The sequence below is a fragment of the Carettochelys insculpta genome, chromosome 2 (assembly GCF_033958435.1).
Source record: "Carettochelys insculpta isolate YL-2023 chromosome 2, ASM3395843v1, whole genome shotgun sequence".
In the NCBI taxonomy this organism is placed as follows: Eukaryota; Metazoa; Chordata; order Testudines; family Carettochelyidae; genus Carettochelys; species Carettochelys insculpta.
The window spans coordinates 199,982,027-200,001,433 of record NC_134138.1 but is presented as its reverse complement, the minus strand read 5'-3'; the positions used below and the strand labels follow the sequence as shown (position 1 = coordinate 200,001,433).

Sequence of the window (19,407 nt, the reverse complement as noted above, 5' to 3'; positions counted from 1 at the left end):
GGGAAGTCTGGCTGCTGTCTGTTGACAGATTGATCCACTTTTGTGTGTGGCTGTGATCTGGCAACAGAAGTTTTGCTGGAAGATATGTTCTGACAGCAACTTCTGCCGACAGATCACTCCAGTGTAGACCTAGCCAATAAGGGCTGTCCTGCATTGATCTATCGATATCCTCATTTATTAGGTAACCGAGCCTAAACTATACTACATCTTAAAAAATACTTTTTGAAATCTTTATTGTAAAAGTTTTATACTTCAAGCTTGTTTTTACTTGTTTTTTTAAGGGCATATCTCTTTTTTTGGGGGGGGGGTAGGGGCAGGGCAACAGGACATCTTGCAGGCTGAGATGGTTACAATATTTGACCTTTCAAAAAAGAGGACCCCCCTGAGAGGGAGTGTATCAGTATCTACCGAGTCAGGTTGTATTTATGTACTAGATGTACTATAACATATTAATACAATGTAAGTTGCTAGATACTGATGCAGATACACTCCCTCTCAGGTGTGTCCTCTTTTTTTATATGGGAATCTTACACCCTACTGGTAGCTAAAGGTCCTGTTCTCGTCATATCCCAACATCTCTAATGGTTTGTCAATGTGGCAAATACAAGCCAATAGCAAGGAAGTTATCACCTTCTGCACTAGAGATAACTGTGGAAGGAACAGTGTCAGGTTACCCTGTCCTAAGTATATCCTCATTCTTCCTGCAAGTTCAACTATATGAGCCAGAGGTTGAATAATACCCATCAGCTCTTTTTATGTGGAGTCATTTTTGCAGATTTTGGGACCTATGGCTGTAGTAAGACTGCATCAGTTCTCTAGCTCTTCCAAACATCCATTTCTGGATACACCTGGTGCCTCCAGACAGAATGGCCTGGATACAATTATCTAGAAACAGCTTTAAAAAGTGAACATAAGAACATAAAAATGGATACACTGGGTCAGACCAAAAGGCCATATGGCTCAGTATCCTGTCTTCTTAGAGTGGCCAATGCCAGATGCCCCAGAGAGAGTGAACAGAAACAGTAATCATCAGTGATCCCTCTCCTTTCAACCATTTCTAGGCTCTGACAAAGAGAGGCTAGGGGCACCATTCCTACCCATACTGGCTAATAGCCACTGATGAACCTATCTTCCAAGAATTTATCTAGTTTGTTTTTGAACCCTGCTAAAGTTCTGGTCTTCACATCCTCTGGCAAGGGGTTCCACAGGCCTACTGTGCGCTCTATGAAGAGAATCTTCCTTTTGTTAGTTTTAAACCTGCTACTCATTCATTTGGTAACTCTTATGTTATGGGGACAAATAAACAACTTTTCCTTATTCACTTTTCCCACACCTGTCATGATTTTATAGACCTCTATCATATCCCCCATTAGTCTCCTCTTTTCTAAGCTGAAAAGTGGCAGTGTTTTTAATTTTTCTTCATAGAGCACCTGTTCCAAATCCCTAATACTTTTTGTTGCCCTTTTCTGAACCTTTCCAATGCCAATATGCATTTTTTGAGATGAAGTGACCACATCTATACCCAGTATTCAAAACATGGCCATACTACTATGGATTGATATAGAGGCAATAAGATATTCTGTCTTATTTTCTATCCCTCTTTTAATGATTCCTAACTTTGTTTGCTTTTTTGACTGCTGCTGCACACTGGGTGTTTTCAGAGAACTATAGTAAACCCTCAGTTTAACAGACTCTGATATAACGGACTTCGGACATAACAGACACTGTGTGCCAGCCGACCCCCAACTAAATGCCATACACTCCCCAGAGCTCCCTTGGTGCTGGAGGAACTGCTGGAACAGCTGGGGCTACTGGGGCCACCACAGCAGCTGGGGCCACCAGGGCCAGAGGAGCTGGAGGAGGGGAACTGCAGCAGAGTGCAGGAGCTCTCCTCCCCCAGCCCCACGTGCATGGAGCATGTCAGCACCCACCTGCTGCTGCCTGTAGTGGTGCTGCACAGCAGCCATGGTGTCAGAGGCTGCTGGCCACTGGCAGGCTGGGCGCGGCTATGCTTTACCTTCACGCGGGCGGCTCAGAGCTGTGGGCTGGAGGAGCCACAGCCCTGCGAGCTGCAGGAGGTGGAAGGAGCCAGGCTGGCATTCAGCTCCTCTCCTGGTAATTGGGAGGGAGTAGAGGTGTGAGGGGAAGAATGGGGCAGGAGGGGAGAAGGTAAGCAGGGGCCGGAGGACAGGAGTGAGTGATGGGCTGAGAAGGTCAGTGAATCATACAGTATAACCACTCAGATATAACGGACCTTCTTCATTAACGGACACCCCTTCCCCGCATTAGTCTGTTAAAGTAGGGGTTTACTGTATCCACAATGACTCCAAAATCTGGAGTGGTTATAGCTAAATTAGTCCCCATCACAGTGCTTACTTCCTCTCCCTCTAAAAACAAGGAATCTTGTAGCACCTTAGAGACTGTTATTTATTAGTACATTAACTTTCATGGGTAAGACCCGCTGCATCAGATGGACTGGAGTGGAAATATAAAGGGTTGGTATATGTAAGAACACTACTGTAAAAATGTTACTATCCACTGCAAATTAGGGTCATCAGACAGGATGATTGTGGTCATTGAATGTCTGGCTTGAACCTTTCTTGTCTGCACCCTCAGGACCCGGCCAGTGCTGCATGGGAGAATTTGCCAGACCACAGCAGACCAGCAGCATCTAGCAGCATTACCAACACTTGTGCTGCTCACTGGGCTCTTACAAGACATTTAGGGGTAAATAACAGCACAGAACACTGAGAGTGGTGGCTGTGAACAAACTTTATGGGACATGGGGAAACTTGGCCGTTCCCATGAGAAGTGGCTCATCCCGCTAACTGATATCAGGCGGAGTAATGGCTGTTGCTGGATCAGAGTGCGGGGCTAGAAAGGCTCAAGCTGTAGGTGAGGGGGAGATGTGACTGTTCCGGGAGGGGGAAGGCCTGCTTTCTCCGATGCATCTGATGAAGCAGGTCTCCGCCCTCGAAAGCTGATGCTCCAAAATATCTGTTGGTCTGTAAGTATTAGAGAGGCAGCCGGGCTAGTCTGTAGCTTTGAGAACAACAAAAAGTCTTGTGGCACCTGATAGACTAGCAGATATTTTGGAGCATCAGCTTTCGTGGGCAAAGACGCTGGGTCTTTGCCCACGAAAGCTGATGCTTCAAAATATCTGCTAGTCTATCAGGTGCCACAAGACTTTTTGTTGCTGTTAGTCTATAAGGTGCCACCAGACTTCTCGGTTTTGAAGCTACAGACTTAACTCCGCTGCCCCTCTGCCCCCTGGAGGGGGAATTGCCTCCGCAGCCCAATGAAGATGCTCATTTTGGCCCAACTCTACGGTTCTGAATTGGCCCAGGAGCGCCCCGCCCGAGGGCGGGCTGAAGCCCCGCGGAGGAGAAGGAGTCGCTCCGGGACCAGCCCCTCCGGGCAGTGCCGCCTGCCCGCTGGAGACGCGCTGGGCTGGGAAGGGCCTGTGGGATCCCAGGTCCAAGGCGCGGCCCGGGGGCGGGAAGGTGCCGCTCACAAGCCTCCCCGGATCCTCGCGGCCGGGTCGCTCCCCGCCTGCTGGCCCAGGGGCGGGGGGGGCGCCGGCGGGTCGCGACAGCGACTCGCGGGCCCCACCAGCGAGCGGGAAACGCCGCGCGGGGCGGGGCGCGACTGCGTCCCCGGCTCCTCCCCTCACTCCGGGTCTCCAGCCGCGGTGAGTCCTGGCCGCGCGGCGCTCAGCCTGCTGTGCACGGCGGGAGGGGAGGGGGCTTAGACGCTGGGGTCACTGTGCTCGAGGGGCTGCTTGGGGCAGGGAGGTGGGGGTCATAGTTGGGGCTGCCTGGGGCAGGAGCTTGGGGGGGGTCACTGTGCTGGTGGGGCTGCTTGGGGCGGGGACATGGGGGAGTCACAGAGTTGTGGGGCTGCCTGGGGCAGAGGCGTAGGGGGGCCTGCCCAGTTTGGGAGTGTGGGGAAGATTGCCTGGGGCAAGAGTGCTCGTGGGGAGTCACAGTGGTGGGGGCTGTGTGGGATGGAACGTGAGGGGATGACAGTGTGGGGTTTCCTGGGGCAGGAGAGTGGAGGGGTGGGTGACAGTGCGGGGGGGGGGGAGAGTGTGTCATACTGTTGTGCTTGGGGCTTACCTGAGGTGGATGAGGACTGCAAGGCCCTCCAGCTGAAACCTCAGAGTAACTGGCTGATGCTCCAAAATATGTGTTAGTCTGTAAGGTGCTACAAGACTTTTTTGTTGTTCTCGAAGCTACAGACTAACACGCCTACCTCTCTAATACTTGGCTGAGTTGTGTGGCTGCGCCCTGCACTGCCTTCCCAGAGAGTTCAGTAGTAGGTATTGAGATGCTGCTGCTTCATGCAAAATAAAGAGCTGAGCCAGTTCTTCTGCTGGAGGCAGACGTTCCTGGCCAAGTGGGCCCATGGCCATTTGCAGAGTTGTGAATGAATGTAATTTGGATTTGGCATAGGTATCTCTCAAAGATGCCTGCTGAATGGAAAGAGTTGGTATCTTCAAGCAAGGACCTGACTTACGTGAATTACTAGGTTGCAGCATTGAAAGCCCTCAGTTTAGGTTATCTGACGGCTATGTTAGTTATGGGGCATGGAGGAATTTTCTTTACCGCGCCAGTCTGGCCCTGGGCTGTTAGAGCTGTTTCCACTGGTATGTTTGTTGGTTCTGTGCCCCTTCCTGACTCTCTGTGCATGGCTTTGCCAAAATTGGTTTAATTTGGGACAGTAGTGGAAGGAAAATGAACCACTGACAAACTCGGTGCTGTGGGAGCAAAATATTTCTGGTAGCCCAGGTCTTGGAAATAAAGGGATATAAGAAGGAAAGCAACAGGAAACCAAAGAGGTGTTGGGTGTTGTGGGAAGAATGCAAGAGAAGGGCCTGTGAAACTCATCTGTGCGGAGGGACTAGTGGGACAAATTGATTAATGGGACTGAGAGGAAAGGCAGAGAAATTGGCAAAGTTAATTAATGAGGTCTAGCAAAAATAACTAGATGTAATTGAATTTTCTTTGACATTTTGGGAGGTATTGTGAGAACAGCTCATTCTGTTCAGATGTGTCCTGGTCTGGAGTTTGGTCAGTGAGTTATAGCCAGACTGAAATCACTAGGTGACATGGGGATGGTATTGTTTTGAATCCTTACAGTGCACTGCCATTAAATATTAATGATTCTTAATCTAGTTTAAATTGGCATTTTTTTAGTCTAAACTTTGCTAAACTAGCACCTGCACTTTGTAAATCTGTACTCAGTTTGTGTTCCTAAATTGCAAGGTTTGAGTTTCATGGTTCTTTAGTGAGAGACACTCCCATTTCTCAGAAATTTGGCAAAGGACACATCACAGTAGGTAGGACTTGAAAAATGTGTTGAGCAAGTCAGAGAATTAAACTGGGAGCCCTGCTAGCAAAAGCAGAAGGAAGAGTCAAACCACACTACTCCTCCCCATGCCACCCCCTGCTGCTGGCAGAGGAAGGGCTCTGCAGTAATACAGTACACCTACGTTATTACAAATAGCAGACCCTGGGTTAACTCCGAGGCTCTCCCCACTAATGGAAGAGGGTAGAGGCAGAAGCCAGCACGTGGGAAGATGTACAAGGGGGCAGTAGAGGCACTTTGGTTTTCCCCTTCCTGGGAATTAGGTTGAGGATCTGTGGATCAGAAGAAGGTATGCCAAGGGGGAGTAGCCAGGTCCCTTGGCATGCTTCCCTCTGAACCCAGTGGATATTATTACACTCTGTATCACAGTAGCCCCTTGAGGCCTTGATCAGGGCTCAGTTGAGCTAGGTGCTATGTGCCTACTTAACAAACAGAAGGTCCTGGCAGGAACTAATTTTGCTCCAGTCTTTAAGCGACCAAGCATGAAAAATTTCTAAGGCTGTCAGTTTACTTACACAATTAACCCAGACAAATTAGCTTGACCAAAAAAAAAAAAAGAATGTTAACTAATTATAGTTTAAATTGAAATTTTAAACTGTAACAGAATACCAGTTTAAAATTATTATAAATATTCTGGATATTTTTGTACATTTTCAAGGTATTGATTTCAATTGCAATACAGAAGGCAGAGCTTACAGTGCTCACTTTATTTTTTGTTACAAATATTTGCGCTAAAAACAAGAAATAGTATTTTTCAATTCACCTCATACAGGTACTGTAGTGCAGTCTCTATCATGAAAGTGCAACATACTATGTAGGCTTGTGTCTGTTACATAACTGTGCTCAAAACCAAAACAATACAAAACTTTAGCCCCTACAGATCCACTCAGTCCTCCTTGTTCAGTCAGTCGCTAAGGCAAGTTTGTTTACTTTTGTGGGATATAAGGAGGTATGCATCTTATTTATGAGGTCATTTGAAGAGAGAACAGGCATTCACATGGCAGTTTTGTTGACTATATTGCAAGGTATTTATGTGCCAGAAATACTAACCATTTATATTCCCCTCCATGCTTCAACCACCATTCCAGAGGGCATGCTTCTGTATTGACGATGCTCATTAAAGAAATAATGTAATACATTAATTAAATTTGTGACCGAACATCTTGGAAGGAGAATTGTGTATCTCCTACTCCATGGTTTTACCTACATTCTGCCATATTTTTCATGTTATAGCAGTCTCAGGTGATGACCCACCATACTGTATTCAGTTTAAGAAAACTTTTGCTGCAGATGTGATAAAACACAAATTACAAATGTGAGGTTTCTATAGACAGCCACAGGCTAGCACTTGACTCAAGTTTTAAGTATCTGGAATTAAGGAATCTTGAAGAATCTTTTCCAAAATGTGAGAGGGATGAGGTGTGGAACATGCTTAAAAGTTTCACTGATTTGGAAACTACAGACAACCACGAAGAAAGAAAATGAGCATTCTGTTGATCTGACTCAGATGAGAAAAATGAACATATGTCAGACAGCACTGGTTTGGATTGTTATTAAGTGGCAACCATCATCAGCATGGAAGCTTGTCCTTTGGAAAGTTGGTCAAAGGCCGTGTCTACACTAGCCAAAAACTTGGAAATGGCCATGCAAATGGCCATTATGAAGTTTACTAATGAAGCGCTGAAATACATATTCAGCGCTTCATTAGCATGCGGGTGGCTACGGCACTTCGAAATTGACGCGGCTCGCCACCATGTGGCTCGTCCAGATGGGGCTCCTTTTCGAAAGGACCCCGCCTAGTTCGAAGTCCCCTTATTCCCATCTGCTCATAGGAATAAGGGGACTTCGAAGTAGGTGGAGTTCTTTCGAAAAGGAGCCACGTCAATTTCGAAGTGCCAGGGCCGCCCGCATGCTAATGAAGTGCTGAATATGTATTTCAGCGCTTCATTAGTAAACTTTGAAATGGCCATTTGCATGGCAATTTCGAAGTTTTTGGATAGTGTAGACATAGCCAAAGTGTGAAGAAACATACAAATGTTTAATATATTTGGTGCATAAATACCTTGCAATAACAGCTACAATGGTACCATGCAAGCTCCTGTTCACACTTTCAGGTGATATTTAAAATAAGAAGTGAGCAACATTATCGCCTATAAATGTGAACAAACTTATTTGTCTTAGTGATTGATTGAACAAGAAATAGGATTGAGTGGACTTGTAGGCTCTAAAGTTTTACATTTTGTTCTTTAGCACAGTTCTGTAAAAAAAATTGTGCATTTGTAAGTTGCACTAAAGAGATTGTATTATAGTACTTGTTTGAAATGAGTTGAAAAATGCCATTTTAATCTTTTTACAAGGAAAATATTTGTAATAAAGTGAGCACTTTATACTGTGTACTATGTATTCTAACTGAAACTGATATATGTGAAAATCTAGGACATACTCCCAAAATATTCAAATAAATTGTTAAGCAATAGACTATTGTGTGAGTAAAACCACAATTAATTGCAGTTTTTAAAATCTCAATGGTGATTAAGCATTTGAAAGCCCTAATATTTCAATTACAAATAGCTACAAGTGTATGAAACAGGGAAATTGTGTTGCAACTTTAACTATGTTATTCATCAGTCACCACTGATCAATAAGTAGTTTAATGCCAGCTCTGCTTTTAGGAGTGGTAAATTTGTCCAGAAGAAACAGGGAGAAAACTTAAATCAAGAACCTAAGCTCAAGTATGTATTTTTCGTTCTTTTTAATAGCAGCACATTCAGATTTATCAAAAGATCTCTGGAAAACCAGGAGGGAGTTACGGGGACGCTTGTGCCACATTTCTTTAATGGGGCAGATTTATCCCCTCACCCAAACGTGGAATTAAAGATTTCATTTGGGAAGGCGAATAGCAAGTTCGAAGTAGTAGAGACTGCGTTAACAAGAACCACAAGCCCATACTGAGCATCACCTATATAACAATGTGTGTAAAAGAGTTCACCTTAAAAGGAAAGAGAGGTCAATCTATCAGTGGGTACAAATGATATCGTCTCCCTTCCAAGTTCTTCCAGATCATTGCTTTTCAAACTAACAGGAATAACTATTCAAAGTTAGTCTGATTTTTAAAGGCGAGGGGAGTTGGAACATAGGTGTTTCTCTCAGTTACACTGGAGCAGAGCCAGAATAACTCCCGTGAAGCCACAGGAGGGACTCCCTGCCTCAGGCACTGCAACCGCTGATGTCCTGGCTTTCATGATGACAGGAGTCTGCGTATGCCAAATATGAGTGAGTGGCACGAGCTGAGTCATAACCCCACTCACACAAATTTGGTTCCTGTCAAGAGGGCAGAGCCAAATTCAGCAGTGCTGTAGCCCCAGAAGTTGCAAGGTCTGGAGCAGAGAGCCAAGCCTTGTTAGTCCCACAGCACAGAAGCTGCTCGTGTGAGGTGAGTGCCAGGCAGGACCGACCCCCTAGGGGTAGGATCTTATCAAATCCAGGGCTCCATCCCTAGACTTATGCCAGATAGTTCTAATACTCTAAAGGGGTAGCGGACAGAATTTCCCGTTAGCATGTAATAATTGTTCTTTGAGTGGGTTTTTTGTTTTTTTTTGGGGGAGAGTGGATGTTAATGCTCAGCTTTATGATATCACTGACAAGCTCCTGTGTTCAGTGAGGAGGCACTTTCATACGTATCTGTATCCTGCTTCTAGAAAACATTACCTTTGTGCTGAAATATCTCATCCTATGTACTGTAGCTCTAAGGGTGAAAAATGCTATTTGAGTGCTCAAGATAGTATTGTACATTTGGCTGCTGTAAGATAGGTTTGTTTTTTGGTGGGACTGGGGAGTATTAAGGGAGGTGATATTTTCTCTTTCCTTCCCATGTGTGGGGAGGTGGGAGTGTGTGTTTGTGGGAGTTAATGAATGTTGATTGGTATTCTGTTGTTTAGCATTATGATTAAAATTGTTAACACACAAATAATTTATGAGTTAATTGCATGAGTTAACTGTGATTAATCAACAGCTCTAATAAATAGGTTTTCCGATTCACAACAATCAGTTCAGCTAGTCGTGTATCATAATTATTTTCAGGGAATGGATAGGAATGATCAGTTTTGGACAGAACTAATATGGGTTGTGTTTTTTTCATTTAGTTTGTCTTCAAAGAGAACCATCTTCATCTTAAATTAGTTTTTCTTTTTCTTTTGAAAACTAAATTGCCATAGTCAAACCTGCTGTTCAGACTGGTTTTGCTTCCCCACCTTGTAAACTCTCTGCCTGTAAATAGCCAGTTTAATCAGAAACCAGACTTAATGGATTAAATACTTTCCATACTCTTATTGCAATCTTTCACCACCTGCTGTGTTGCACACAAATTAAGGGTCTCTAATAAGAGCCTTTGGCATCAAGTATTTACGGTATCAATGAACCACAGTATTCTTCACTATCAGAAAATGAGGTAAGCTTCTTGTATCACCAGGAGAGGGAATGGCAGGCACAAGCAGCAGCTGTGATAGGATTTGAGGGAAAAGCTTTGAGCAAAAAAGAAGGTGAACAGCAGAAAGCAAAGCTGGTACTTCTTGGCTGCATAAAGATGACTGTTTTAAGGAGCTGTTGTAATAAGTAGGCTGACTACAATGAAATGGCATCATCTTACTCACCCTTGTGACTCCAGCTCAGTGATCATACAGAACCTCCGTGTAAGTATATTGTATCTTGCTATGGCAAGTCTTGACGCACGTCCCCCTTCCGTTTCTCCCTTGCCCAAGTCCCTGCCCAACTCCTCCCATAGTCCATTCTATCCAGCAGTTCATGCTCCCCTGTTTCCAGTGGGGTATTGTTTCCTCTGTCCTGCGAATCCTTTCCACTTGCTTATTGCTCTAATTCCCTGCTCTCCTTTGCTTTGAAACTCCTTGGACGAAGGGCAGCAAAAAGGAGCAACAGTTCTGGGGTCCGGTGATTCAAAAGGGCCCAGGGCACCCAGCCACCATCGCTATTACTGCAGCAGCCGCCAGTGCCCTGGGCTCTTTAAATTGCTGCCAGAGCAATGGCTAAAACTGGAGCAAATCCTTACCCTAGACAAATTCTGAATGTTGCACGTTCCTTTAACTGAACCTAGCAACACTGAAATAGCCTGGCTAATGTTCGCCATAAGTACGTGATCAGTGTCTATTAGACAAATCCATCTTTCTTACACTGTTCATGTTACCCCTGCAGCTGAACTAGCTGGCTCCTGACTCACTTGGCTTCCTGGAAACCACATTGCTATTTCTTTGTCAGAAGAATCTTATTGTGTAATAACAGGAACCTTGATGACTAAACTATTTTTCAAGCACAGCTTCAGCTTTTGCAAGCTTTTTGTTAAAGACGCACTTTAATGAACCGTGGCCAACAAAAACATCTGTAACTCTAACGTGCTATGCTTCTTCTGGATACCTATGTCATTTTTGTTGTACTGCTGTTTTATTATTGTTTGTATTGCATTAATGTCTTGGAGACTCAGGTATGAACTAACGACCCTGGTTGTGATAGTCTGTGCAAATATAGAAGTCAGTCCTTGCTCCAAAGAGCTGCTAGTGAAACCGATTTTCCCATTGCACTTTGTCTGGATTTTTTTAGTTTTCCTCTTGTTTCCATGAAGGAGTCATGCAAACACTCAGAAAAACTTAACTGTTGTATTTTTATGTGTAACCCACACACCTATGTGCGGTTCATTTGTACACAAATGCTTTCACTTGAGTAAAACAATAAGAAGCAATGTATTTTTCTTTAATCTCTTTCTTTTCTCATAAATTTAAGTGCTGCTTGTAAAAATAATAGGTAGAACATTATTTACAGGCATAAGTAATCCTTTCAAGAAAAGAAAATCTAGAGTGATTAACTATTCATTCTAGAGAAAAGATACACAGTCTACAATAGAAAAGAGAGAAGACGTACAGGAAGGAGAAGAGGTCTGTTTTCAAGGAAAAGAAAAGGGCTCAGGACCTGAGAGAGAATGCATAATTTCTGCCTGTGCCCACTTCTGTACAGAATCTGGTCCGGGCTCCCCCTATCTTTTCCGTCAATTGGCAAAAAAAAATTCGTGTGCACCAAGGCATGTGCAGACATGTACCACCAATAGAAATACATGCTGCCAGCTGTGTGTGCTCTGATAATCTGCTGGGCAGCACCTGGATCTCCCTTGGGCAGTCGTCAAAGCACTCAGCTTACAGGGAACTCTGAATCCAGTCCATGATGGTAGATGGACATACACATGTTCAGGGTTTCTCTTTTGCTTCTCTCATCCTCCATTTGTTGTCACATGGAACTGGCTGGAAGATAGGGAAGGGATAGAGAGGTATGAGGAGGGAAAGAGAGAGAAACGAGAATGCAGAGCAGATTCCCAGCCTCTTCCAACACCAGTTTGGTTTTGGCAGCTTCGGATGTATTATGAGGAAGGCAGACCAATGAATTATGAAGCATGTATGCCCATGGATGCTGCTTCACAGCCAGCAGTCACGTGGTAGCCATATGCTTCATTAAAGAGAGAAGGTTTCTAGTAAAGTACATGAGCTGAATATCCAAACAGTCCATTTTTAAACACCTCGCTGAAGAGAGCTATGAGTGGGGCCCGATCTACAAAAATTGGCTCCCAGGGGCACCAGAACGGGGGGGCCTGGCCCCGTCATTTTGAAACATGGGAGAGCTGTGCCCTCATTTTTTAACTAGCCGTGAGAGGGATTTTTGGCAGGGAGGCAGTTTTGGGTGGCAGAGGTGGCACAGGAGAAGGGGCAGCATTGGGGCCCGAGGAGCAGGAGGGTTCAGGGAGAAGGAGCAGCACAATGGTGGGGTTAGGGGGGGAATGGGTAGTGTGAGGGCTGGGCTTTGGGGAAAAGGGTGGGGTTGAAGGGCAGGTTGTTGAGAGTGGCAGGGCCACTGCTGAGGCTGTGATGTCCCCCACCTCTACTTTTAGGAAGCTTCTACCACTCCTGGGCAGCATCCGTTAGGGATTTGCTGTGGTGATGATGTGGTCAAGTAGAGGTCTTCAGTTCTTGTTGATCCTTTTAGGTGGAATATCTTGTATGTATTCTGGGATTCCACAGCTACTTCTATTACCCTTTATTTAAAAAAAAGTGTAATTCAGAGTGTAAGCTACTGCTTGTGGTTTTGTTTGTTTGTTTGTTTGTTTGTTTGTTTGTTTTTTGGGGTGGGGGAACCTGTGTTGATGGCTTGTATGGTTGCAGAGAGAACTTTGAAAAAGGTAACCAAGTCTAAACCAGTGCAGTGATATGTCCTGGAGTCTAAGCCCAGTGTGAAACAATAGTTCAAAGAGGCATGAACTGCCTCTGGCACATCAATTGGGTGTTAAAAAATGGGATAATTTGTGTCAACCTTATTATTTCATTAGCTGGATATTCCCACAGAAGCAATTAGCAATGGGATCTTTCCACCCCAAGTTGCTGCCTAACTCTACCCAGTTGCCAGCTCCTCCCATTTTTTAATATGCATGAAGCTGTCATGAGTTCACAAGACCTTGTCGCTAGGCAAAATCTTGAACAGATTCTTACCGTTGTGTGGTAAATGAGAACTGACCTGATCTGTGAGAAATAATTATATTATGATGCAAGATTGCTTTCTTTCCTTTATTTCCTGCCCAATGACACTTGGACAGATGCCCTGTCTTACCCACTGCATCATAGAAAGATGATATCAAATATTCTATCATAAGGACAATAGATAAAGCAGAAAGAAGTATAGGTGAGGCAGAATACGCTACAGGCTTTATTACGGTATACTGTGTATGCTTCTGTTAGCTTTGCCCATTAGGTAACCTTTTCCCAAGAGCAGTGTGTATTCAGGTGCTGGGGTAGCAAATCATTATTTCTGGAAGACAAGATAAACAACTGTATTACTGGACATATTTTGTGTTGCATTAGAGTACATCTCTATCACTGAATGTTCTTTAATAGATATTCCATGCTTTTATCTGCACAGGTCCAGTAGCATGAAGGATAGTTTCTGTGTCACTTGAATTAAACTCCACACCAGTTCCACGCTGCAAATTGACAGTTGCTCAAAGATGAAGTTAGAAGGACCAGACTCTTGGTATCTTAAGAATGGAAGATCAGTGCTGTGCTGACAAAGTGACTATCCAGCAAGTATCCTCCAGATCAAGTCCTCTACCCTTCCTTACTGTGCTAAAAATACATCGGGAGCTTTTAGTTAGCAAAATCCGAAACACGCAGTGTTTGATTGACAACTTGACTAGGAATGAATACTTCTCTACTGAAGATGCCGAGATTGCTGCGCAGTTTCCTACGCAAGCTGACAAGGTGCAGTCTTATTTTACTAGCCAGCCTGACCTTTTTATTAACCACATAAAACCCCTTAGGTTGTGTGTGTGTGGTAACTTTAGCTCAGTTCTCTTTTAGACTTCTATTGTGTTTGATATTTTCAGGCCAGTTCCTAGTGGGCAGCGGCCCCGTCTCCAGTATCACTGCCGCTAATTGGCATTCTGGAGGGTAGGCTCGGCAGAGAGGCTATCGAATATGTAGGGCGACTGAACAGTTCTCTCGCACCTCGAGGGGATCCTGCCAGTGAGGCGGGACATGGCCGGGGCAGTCAGGAAGTCTACACACTCGCTGGCTTTGCTCTGTGGATAGCAAGAGAACACCAGGCAGCAAGGCTGCCCAACCAATGCCTTTGACAGGCGCTAGACTCACATGGAAGATAAATGAATATATTAAAACCAGTATATAGGATTGAAAATCATCAGTGTATTTGGGCAGTGACCAGCAGGAGGTGGGCTAGACAGAATATGTGGTAACCGACAAACTGAGGACTTGATTGTCAAATTACAAGAGCGAACCTGGTGGCTGGGACTTTCAAAAGCACTGAGGGCAGATCAACCCTATGGGGGGAGAGCTGCCTAAGTTACACAGCTTCAGCGTTGTGAATACTGTAGCTGAAGTTGAAGTACTTAGATTTACTTATCGCAGTGTTTTTGCTGTGGTGTGTCAAGTGGAGACAGTCTCCTGTTGACTCCCCATGCACTTCTCATTGAGGTGAAGTACCAGCGTTGACAGGAGAGCAATTAACCCTCGCTGGATTGATCGCTGCCCCATCGATCTGGCCAGTAGCCTAGACAAGCCTTCACTGTTGGTCGTACTCTGTTTTTGTTCACTTTATCATTAGGACAATCAGTATTCATTTATGTTTTGAACCAGCTCCCATTGAAGTTGGTGGTAGCCTTTCTGCTGATTTTAGTGGGAATTGGATTGAGTCCTCACTCTGTGGCCATTAATCTCTGTAAATCTGTTTCTTTGCAGTTATAAGAAAAGCTCTAAGAACATTAATCTACAAAAGAAAAATCTGGGATGTGTGCAGTTTTTTTTAATTGCCTACATGTATTGTCTGGAGCAGTGCCCTCATACTTAAGAGGGAAACAGTTTAGGTGTGCATTTAGGTGTTCAAAAAAAAACTTCACTGTGATGTTGGAGGAGCCCTAGTTTAAAGGGGGGAAAGTGTTTATTTTATATTTGTAATCCTTTTTTCTAATGAACACGTCCCCCCCTTAAACTAGGACGACTCCTATGTCACAGTAAAGTTTTTTTTTTTAAACACCTAAATGCATTCTCTATCCTTCTTTGTGAAAATGGGCAAAACCTTGATATCCTGACACACTTTGGTTTTGGATTTCTGTTGCCAGAAACCAATAACAGCAGAAATTGCTTGGGTTTCCAATTCTTCCGCAAGAGAGAATGTTCCAGGCCTTTTTTTCTAATACAGTGGCTTAATACAGTACCTGACTGTGATTTTCTGTATGAGCCAGTTACATAGCTCTTGAGTTTTCAGAACTGTGTCATAGCTAGAGGAGAATAAACTATTGAAGATTCAGGCTCCTGGGATTTTCATCAATGTGCAGACTTCCCTAGTGTAACCACTCTTTTTAGTTAGTGGAAATTGTAACTGTGGTGCTTACTCTGTGGTGTTAGCCTAAGCTGGGAGCTGAATAGTGGTGGATTGTCATCACTTTGGATTCTTTTTTCTTCGGCAATATAACATAGCAATAAGGCATTCAGTCCCCGATAGAATGGAGCTCTCAGCAGAAGCAATATGTGCTTCACGGGATTGTGGGGGATGGTTGGTTTTTGAGGCAGATTGCCTGACCTCCCACCGGGAATCCTGCAGAAGGGGCCAGAAGTGTCTGAAAACTCAGGGATGGAAGAACCCACAGGAGGCAGCTTGGAGAAGATTTAGTGAGGATCCTCTCTCATGGAGTCTCCCTTTGCCGCTGTTCCATATTGTTTGTCCTGGGAGCAGACCCCAGAGAATGAGCTGCAGGACCACATCTACATCCTGTGGTGTTCATGCGCAGCTACAGGAGTTGCAGCCTGTCTGTAAGGAGGCTCCATGCATCCCTGGACACACTGTTCCCAGAGCAGTTCCTGACAGTGCAGTACCATTGAGCTGAACTAGCAGGAAGTCCTTCCATCGTGGCTTCTTCTTGCACCCTGCCATCCCAGGACTTCCCTTAAGAGAAGCCACAGTACTGAGGGGGTTCTGTGGAAGAGGCTAATGCAGTCCCTGGGACTGTTTCCTGATGAGACTGCCCATGTTTATGTTTACCAGGGCTCCATTCTGTGGGTTTTTTTTTTAATTGAAACACGTAGTAGGTGTAAGCTTTGTTCACTTGGAATAGCTCCTACTTATACTTTGCTTCTCGAATATCTGAGGTGGAAGATAAAAACAGCTCATCTGAGGAAGGTTGGCTGGCTACAAGTAGTTTTTATGGCTGCTGTGTTATAAGAGTGGTGTCCTACTTTTGCAGCTCTTGAGCGAGAAGTTATAGATTTCCAGACTAGGGGGCTCAGGTGAAGATCTTAAATGTATTTTTGCTGTGATCTGTGTGGCCTCTACCACATTGTGGGCTCTCTAGCTCACGAGAGGCCAGAGAAAGGTTGCCTCAGAGATTAAGCAATTTGCAAGTCCTTTGTCTGTGAGAGAAATTGAGTTTGTGACTAGCCAGAATGGAATCCAGTGCATGAAGAAGCATCCTAAGAACAAAGGTTGTACTACCCAGAAACACTTGCATTAATGTTGTTACCTGCTGGTTGTACAACAGTCAGACTAGGCTTTGCCCCTAGATCTACCTAGAAAATCTAACCTGTTACACCTACTAGCTGTAGTCAAACATCTTTGCTAGTGTGTGTAGATATGAACTCTTCTGTGGCTGCTGAATGAGAGAGGGGATAGAGCATCATGGGCGCACATCCATGGGCACGTCTCCCACCTCCAATTCAGCCCCACATAGCATGGACAGGGAGAGGTGGCCTGTGCTTAAAAATGTGCTTGTTTGGCTCTGAATTCAAGTCTAGAGAGAGATCCTGATGTCCATGCTGCTACTCAAGGTAGATTCTGATATAAAATTAAACAGTGGATCTTAGCCTCAGAAATCAGAGAATTAGGTTAGAAGATCAAAAATGAGTCCTCTGGTTTAATTTAATACGGGCAAAATTTGAAATGTCCTGCGTGACTGTTAGGGCCACCCAGCTCAAAAATTTCCTTTGCATTCTACACTGTAGAGCAAATCGTATCCCTGATTTTTATAGTTAGTGTATGTACCAGAGCTATAGTGATGAACCCAAACTAAAACTTCTCAGCCAAACCGGAGTTGCAGATCCAGCCTATTTGCAATACCAGAATCCAAATGCTTGGGCCAATCACGCTGACCTGTGGGATAGCTCAGGTTCAGATCCAGATTATGAAATCCTGGGGTGGGGGAGGAACAATATAGGCCTTGATGGGGGCTCCTTTTCCAATCCTAAGTCACTTAATGAATGTAACCACTACACGAGCCTATGATGTGCTGCTACCATTCTGTGTGGTATTTTTTCAGGTTCGTAAAATTCTGGATCTGGTTCAAAGCAAAGGAGAAGAAATTTCAGAATATTTCATCTACATCCTGCAGGAGGTCTCTGACGCATATTACGAACTACAGCCTTGGTTGGATGAAATAGGTTTCCGCCCTTCACAGAATGTCCAAAGCAAACTTGTTGTAAATACAGATCCAGGTAGGAAGAGGTGCAAGAGCCAATTCTCTGTATAAAACATGTCTCCAGAGAGAAATGTGTATTAATATTAATCAGGTTAATGTCATCTATTGATTAGTCTCACTATTTGTCCTGATTTCCACAGTCTTGGGAATCAAGCTTTAAAAATATGTAACTAGGGATAGACCCTACATGGCCATTCTTGTTTTCTGTGTGAGTAACATGGGGTGAGATTTTTATTTCTCCTGCCAATCTCTGTGGCAGCATAGAGGCTCTGTAAAAACTGGCCAGTGAATGCATTGCATAGGGCAGCTGTAGGCTTCTACAGGCCCCTTCACAAAAGTACGAGGGAGGGAGAGCGCCTACTATGTAGCACAGTGGTGATCTTGGGTGGTGCTGAGAGAGGCTGCTGGAACTTAGAATGGTCCCCTCTGTTGAGATATGCTGGGGGCTTAGACCATCTCTACCACTCCCATTTTGACCTTTGAAATTTATTCACTCTAAAAATATTCAGTTTTAGTGATCAGCTGCAGGTGACCTTTAAAAAACAAAAGATGTCAAACAGAATGGTGAAAGAGCTACTTTACTGAAGCTAGGCAGAGGAAAAAGGAAAAAATTCAAAAAACTTAACAGCGAAACAGCTACACTGTGACACATATGGACACATTCCCCAGGGGGCAAACTGGAACTGAGTTACTGCTGAGCCCTCTGTCCCACCAACCTGGGTTCCCACTGACATTGTGATTCTGTAACAAGCTGCAAACCTCATCAGGTGCTGCACTTTACACAGGCAGGAACACACCCAGCTGAGTGACATGGATGCTTCTGCCAGGCAGTCACAGACCAACAGTAGAGAGGCTCTAGCCAGTTCTCCACTGCTCCCCACCCTAGGGCCTCGGAACTTGCCCTTATTAGGAGCTTCACTGTTGAGCTTTTTACACACTCTTGCCCTTACTCAGTATGGAGAAGACATACAATAGCTCAGTGGTTTGAGCATTGGCCTGCTAAACCCAGGGTTGTGAGCTCAGTCCTTGAGAAGGCTATTTGGGGCAATTAGGTTTTTAAAAAAAAAAGGGTGGGGGGGGAGGATGGTGCTTCCTCTTGCCAAGATGGCAGGGGACTTGACTCCATGACCTCCCAAGGTCCCTTCCAGCTCTATGAGATGTGTATCTCCATACAAAAGCTCTTGTTCTGAGATGATTTCCCACACATCATCTGAAACACATTGCTTTAGACAGACTATAAAACAGTTTTATTACTACAGAAAGATTTTAAATGATTTACACAGATGGCTGCTTAGTTCAGCTAGAGTGGAGTGCTGCTAGTTGCAAGGTTGGGAGTTTAGTCCCTGTACAGGAGAGAGAATGTCTCAGTGGGTAGAGCATTGCCCTTGCAAACCCTGAATTGAGAGTTCAATCCTTTTTTGAAGGGGCTGCACTTTGAAAGGACTGGGGCAGGTTAGAGGGCAGGGGACTGGACTCAGGGACCTCTGGAAGTCCCTTCCAGTTCTATGACGTGATGGAACATTTGGTATGATTATGAATAATGAGTGTATGGCTCAAAGTTGGCCACCTAAGAAATAAAAATAGAATCACAATCTGAGTTCTGTGAGCTAGACAGGATTTGAATCAAGCAATGTCTCACCCTGCTGGTATAGTTCCTTCATACAGAAGGTTGGATTCCTCTTTTCAGCCTGCAATTATCTCCCCCCAAATTCCATTCAAAATCTTTGTTTTCCAGACTTGTTTTCATGTGTTGAATGTCGTGGGGGGAAGAGGTCAAGTGATGATGTCACTTCCTCCCTTCATAGCTTCTTCTAGCTTGCTGGAGACATCTTTTGTTATAACATGAGCAAGCAGTCTCCATGGTCTGTGTGGGTTCTCCATGAGGTCTCCATTGCATACAGTTGCTGGGGGTATTCCTTGTGAGTGTGTATGCCCCTCTTAATGGGCCATCATCAATGTCTGGCTCCTCCATAGTTGTACCTGAAAGGCTGGTTATGGGTGTTTCCAACTTC

General features: G+C 44.6%; 1 protein-coding gene and 1 long non-coding RNA gene across 4 annotated transcripts in view; one reads left to right on the top strand and one right to left on the bottom strand.

Annotated features, from left to right (window-relative positions):
* Positions 1 to 3,476: 3,476 nt before the first annotated feature.
* NOD1 (nucleotide binding oligomerization domain containing 1) overlaps positions 3,477 to 19,407 on the top strand; it is a 44,639-nt gene continuing 28,708 nt past the window's right edge. For 2 of the 3 annotated variants that reach the window (XR_012644559.1, XM_074988316.1), the window contains exons 1-3: positions 9,725 to 10,058; positions 13,333 to 13,670; positions 17,237 to 17,411. Coding sequence is in view for 2 of the 3 variants with exons in the window: in XM_074988316.1 (XP_074844417.1) it covers positions 13,455 to 13,670; positions 17,237 to 17,411 (391 nt within the window). In the remaining variant the exon portion in view is untranslated. Of the gene's footprint in view, positions 3,692 to 9,724; positions 10,059 to 13,332; positions 13,671 to 17,236; positions 17,412 to 19,407 lie in introns of those variants that run through there. The other variant, XM_074988317.1, reaches the window with a different exon arrangement.
* The window catches only part of LOC142009772 (uncharacterized), a 48,742-nt gene continuing 41,666 nt past the window's right edge, over positions 12,332 to 19,407 (bottom strand). Inside the window, exon 3 of the long non-coding RNA XR_012644560.1 lies at positions 12,332 to 12,454. This is a non-coding gene — a long non-coding RNA (uncharacterized LOC142009772). The remainder of the gene's footprint in view (positions 12,455 to 19,407) is intronic.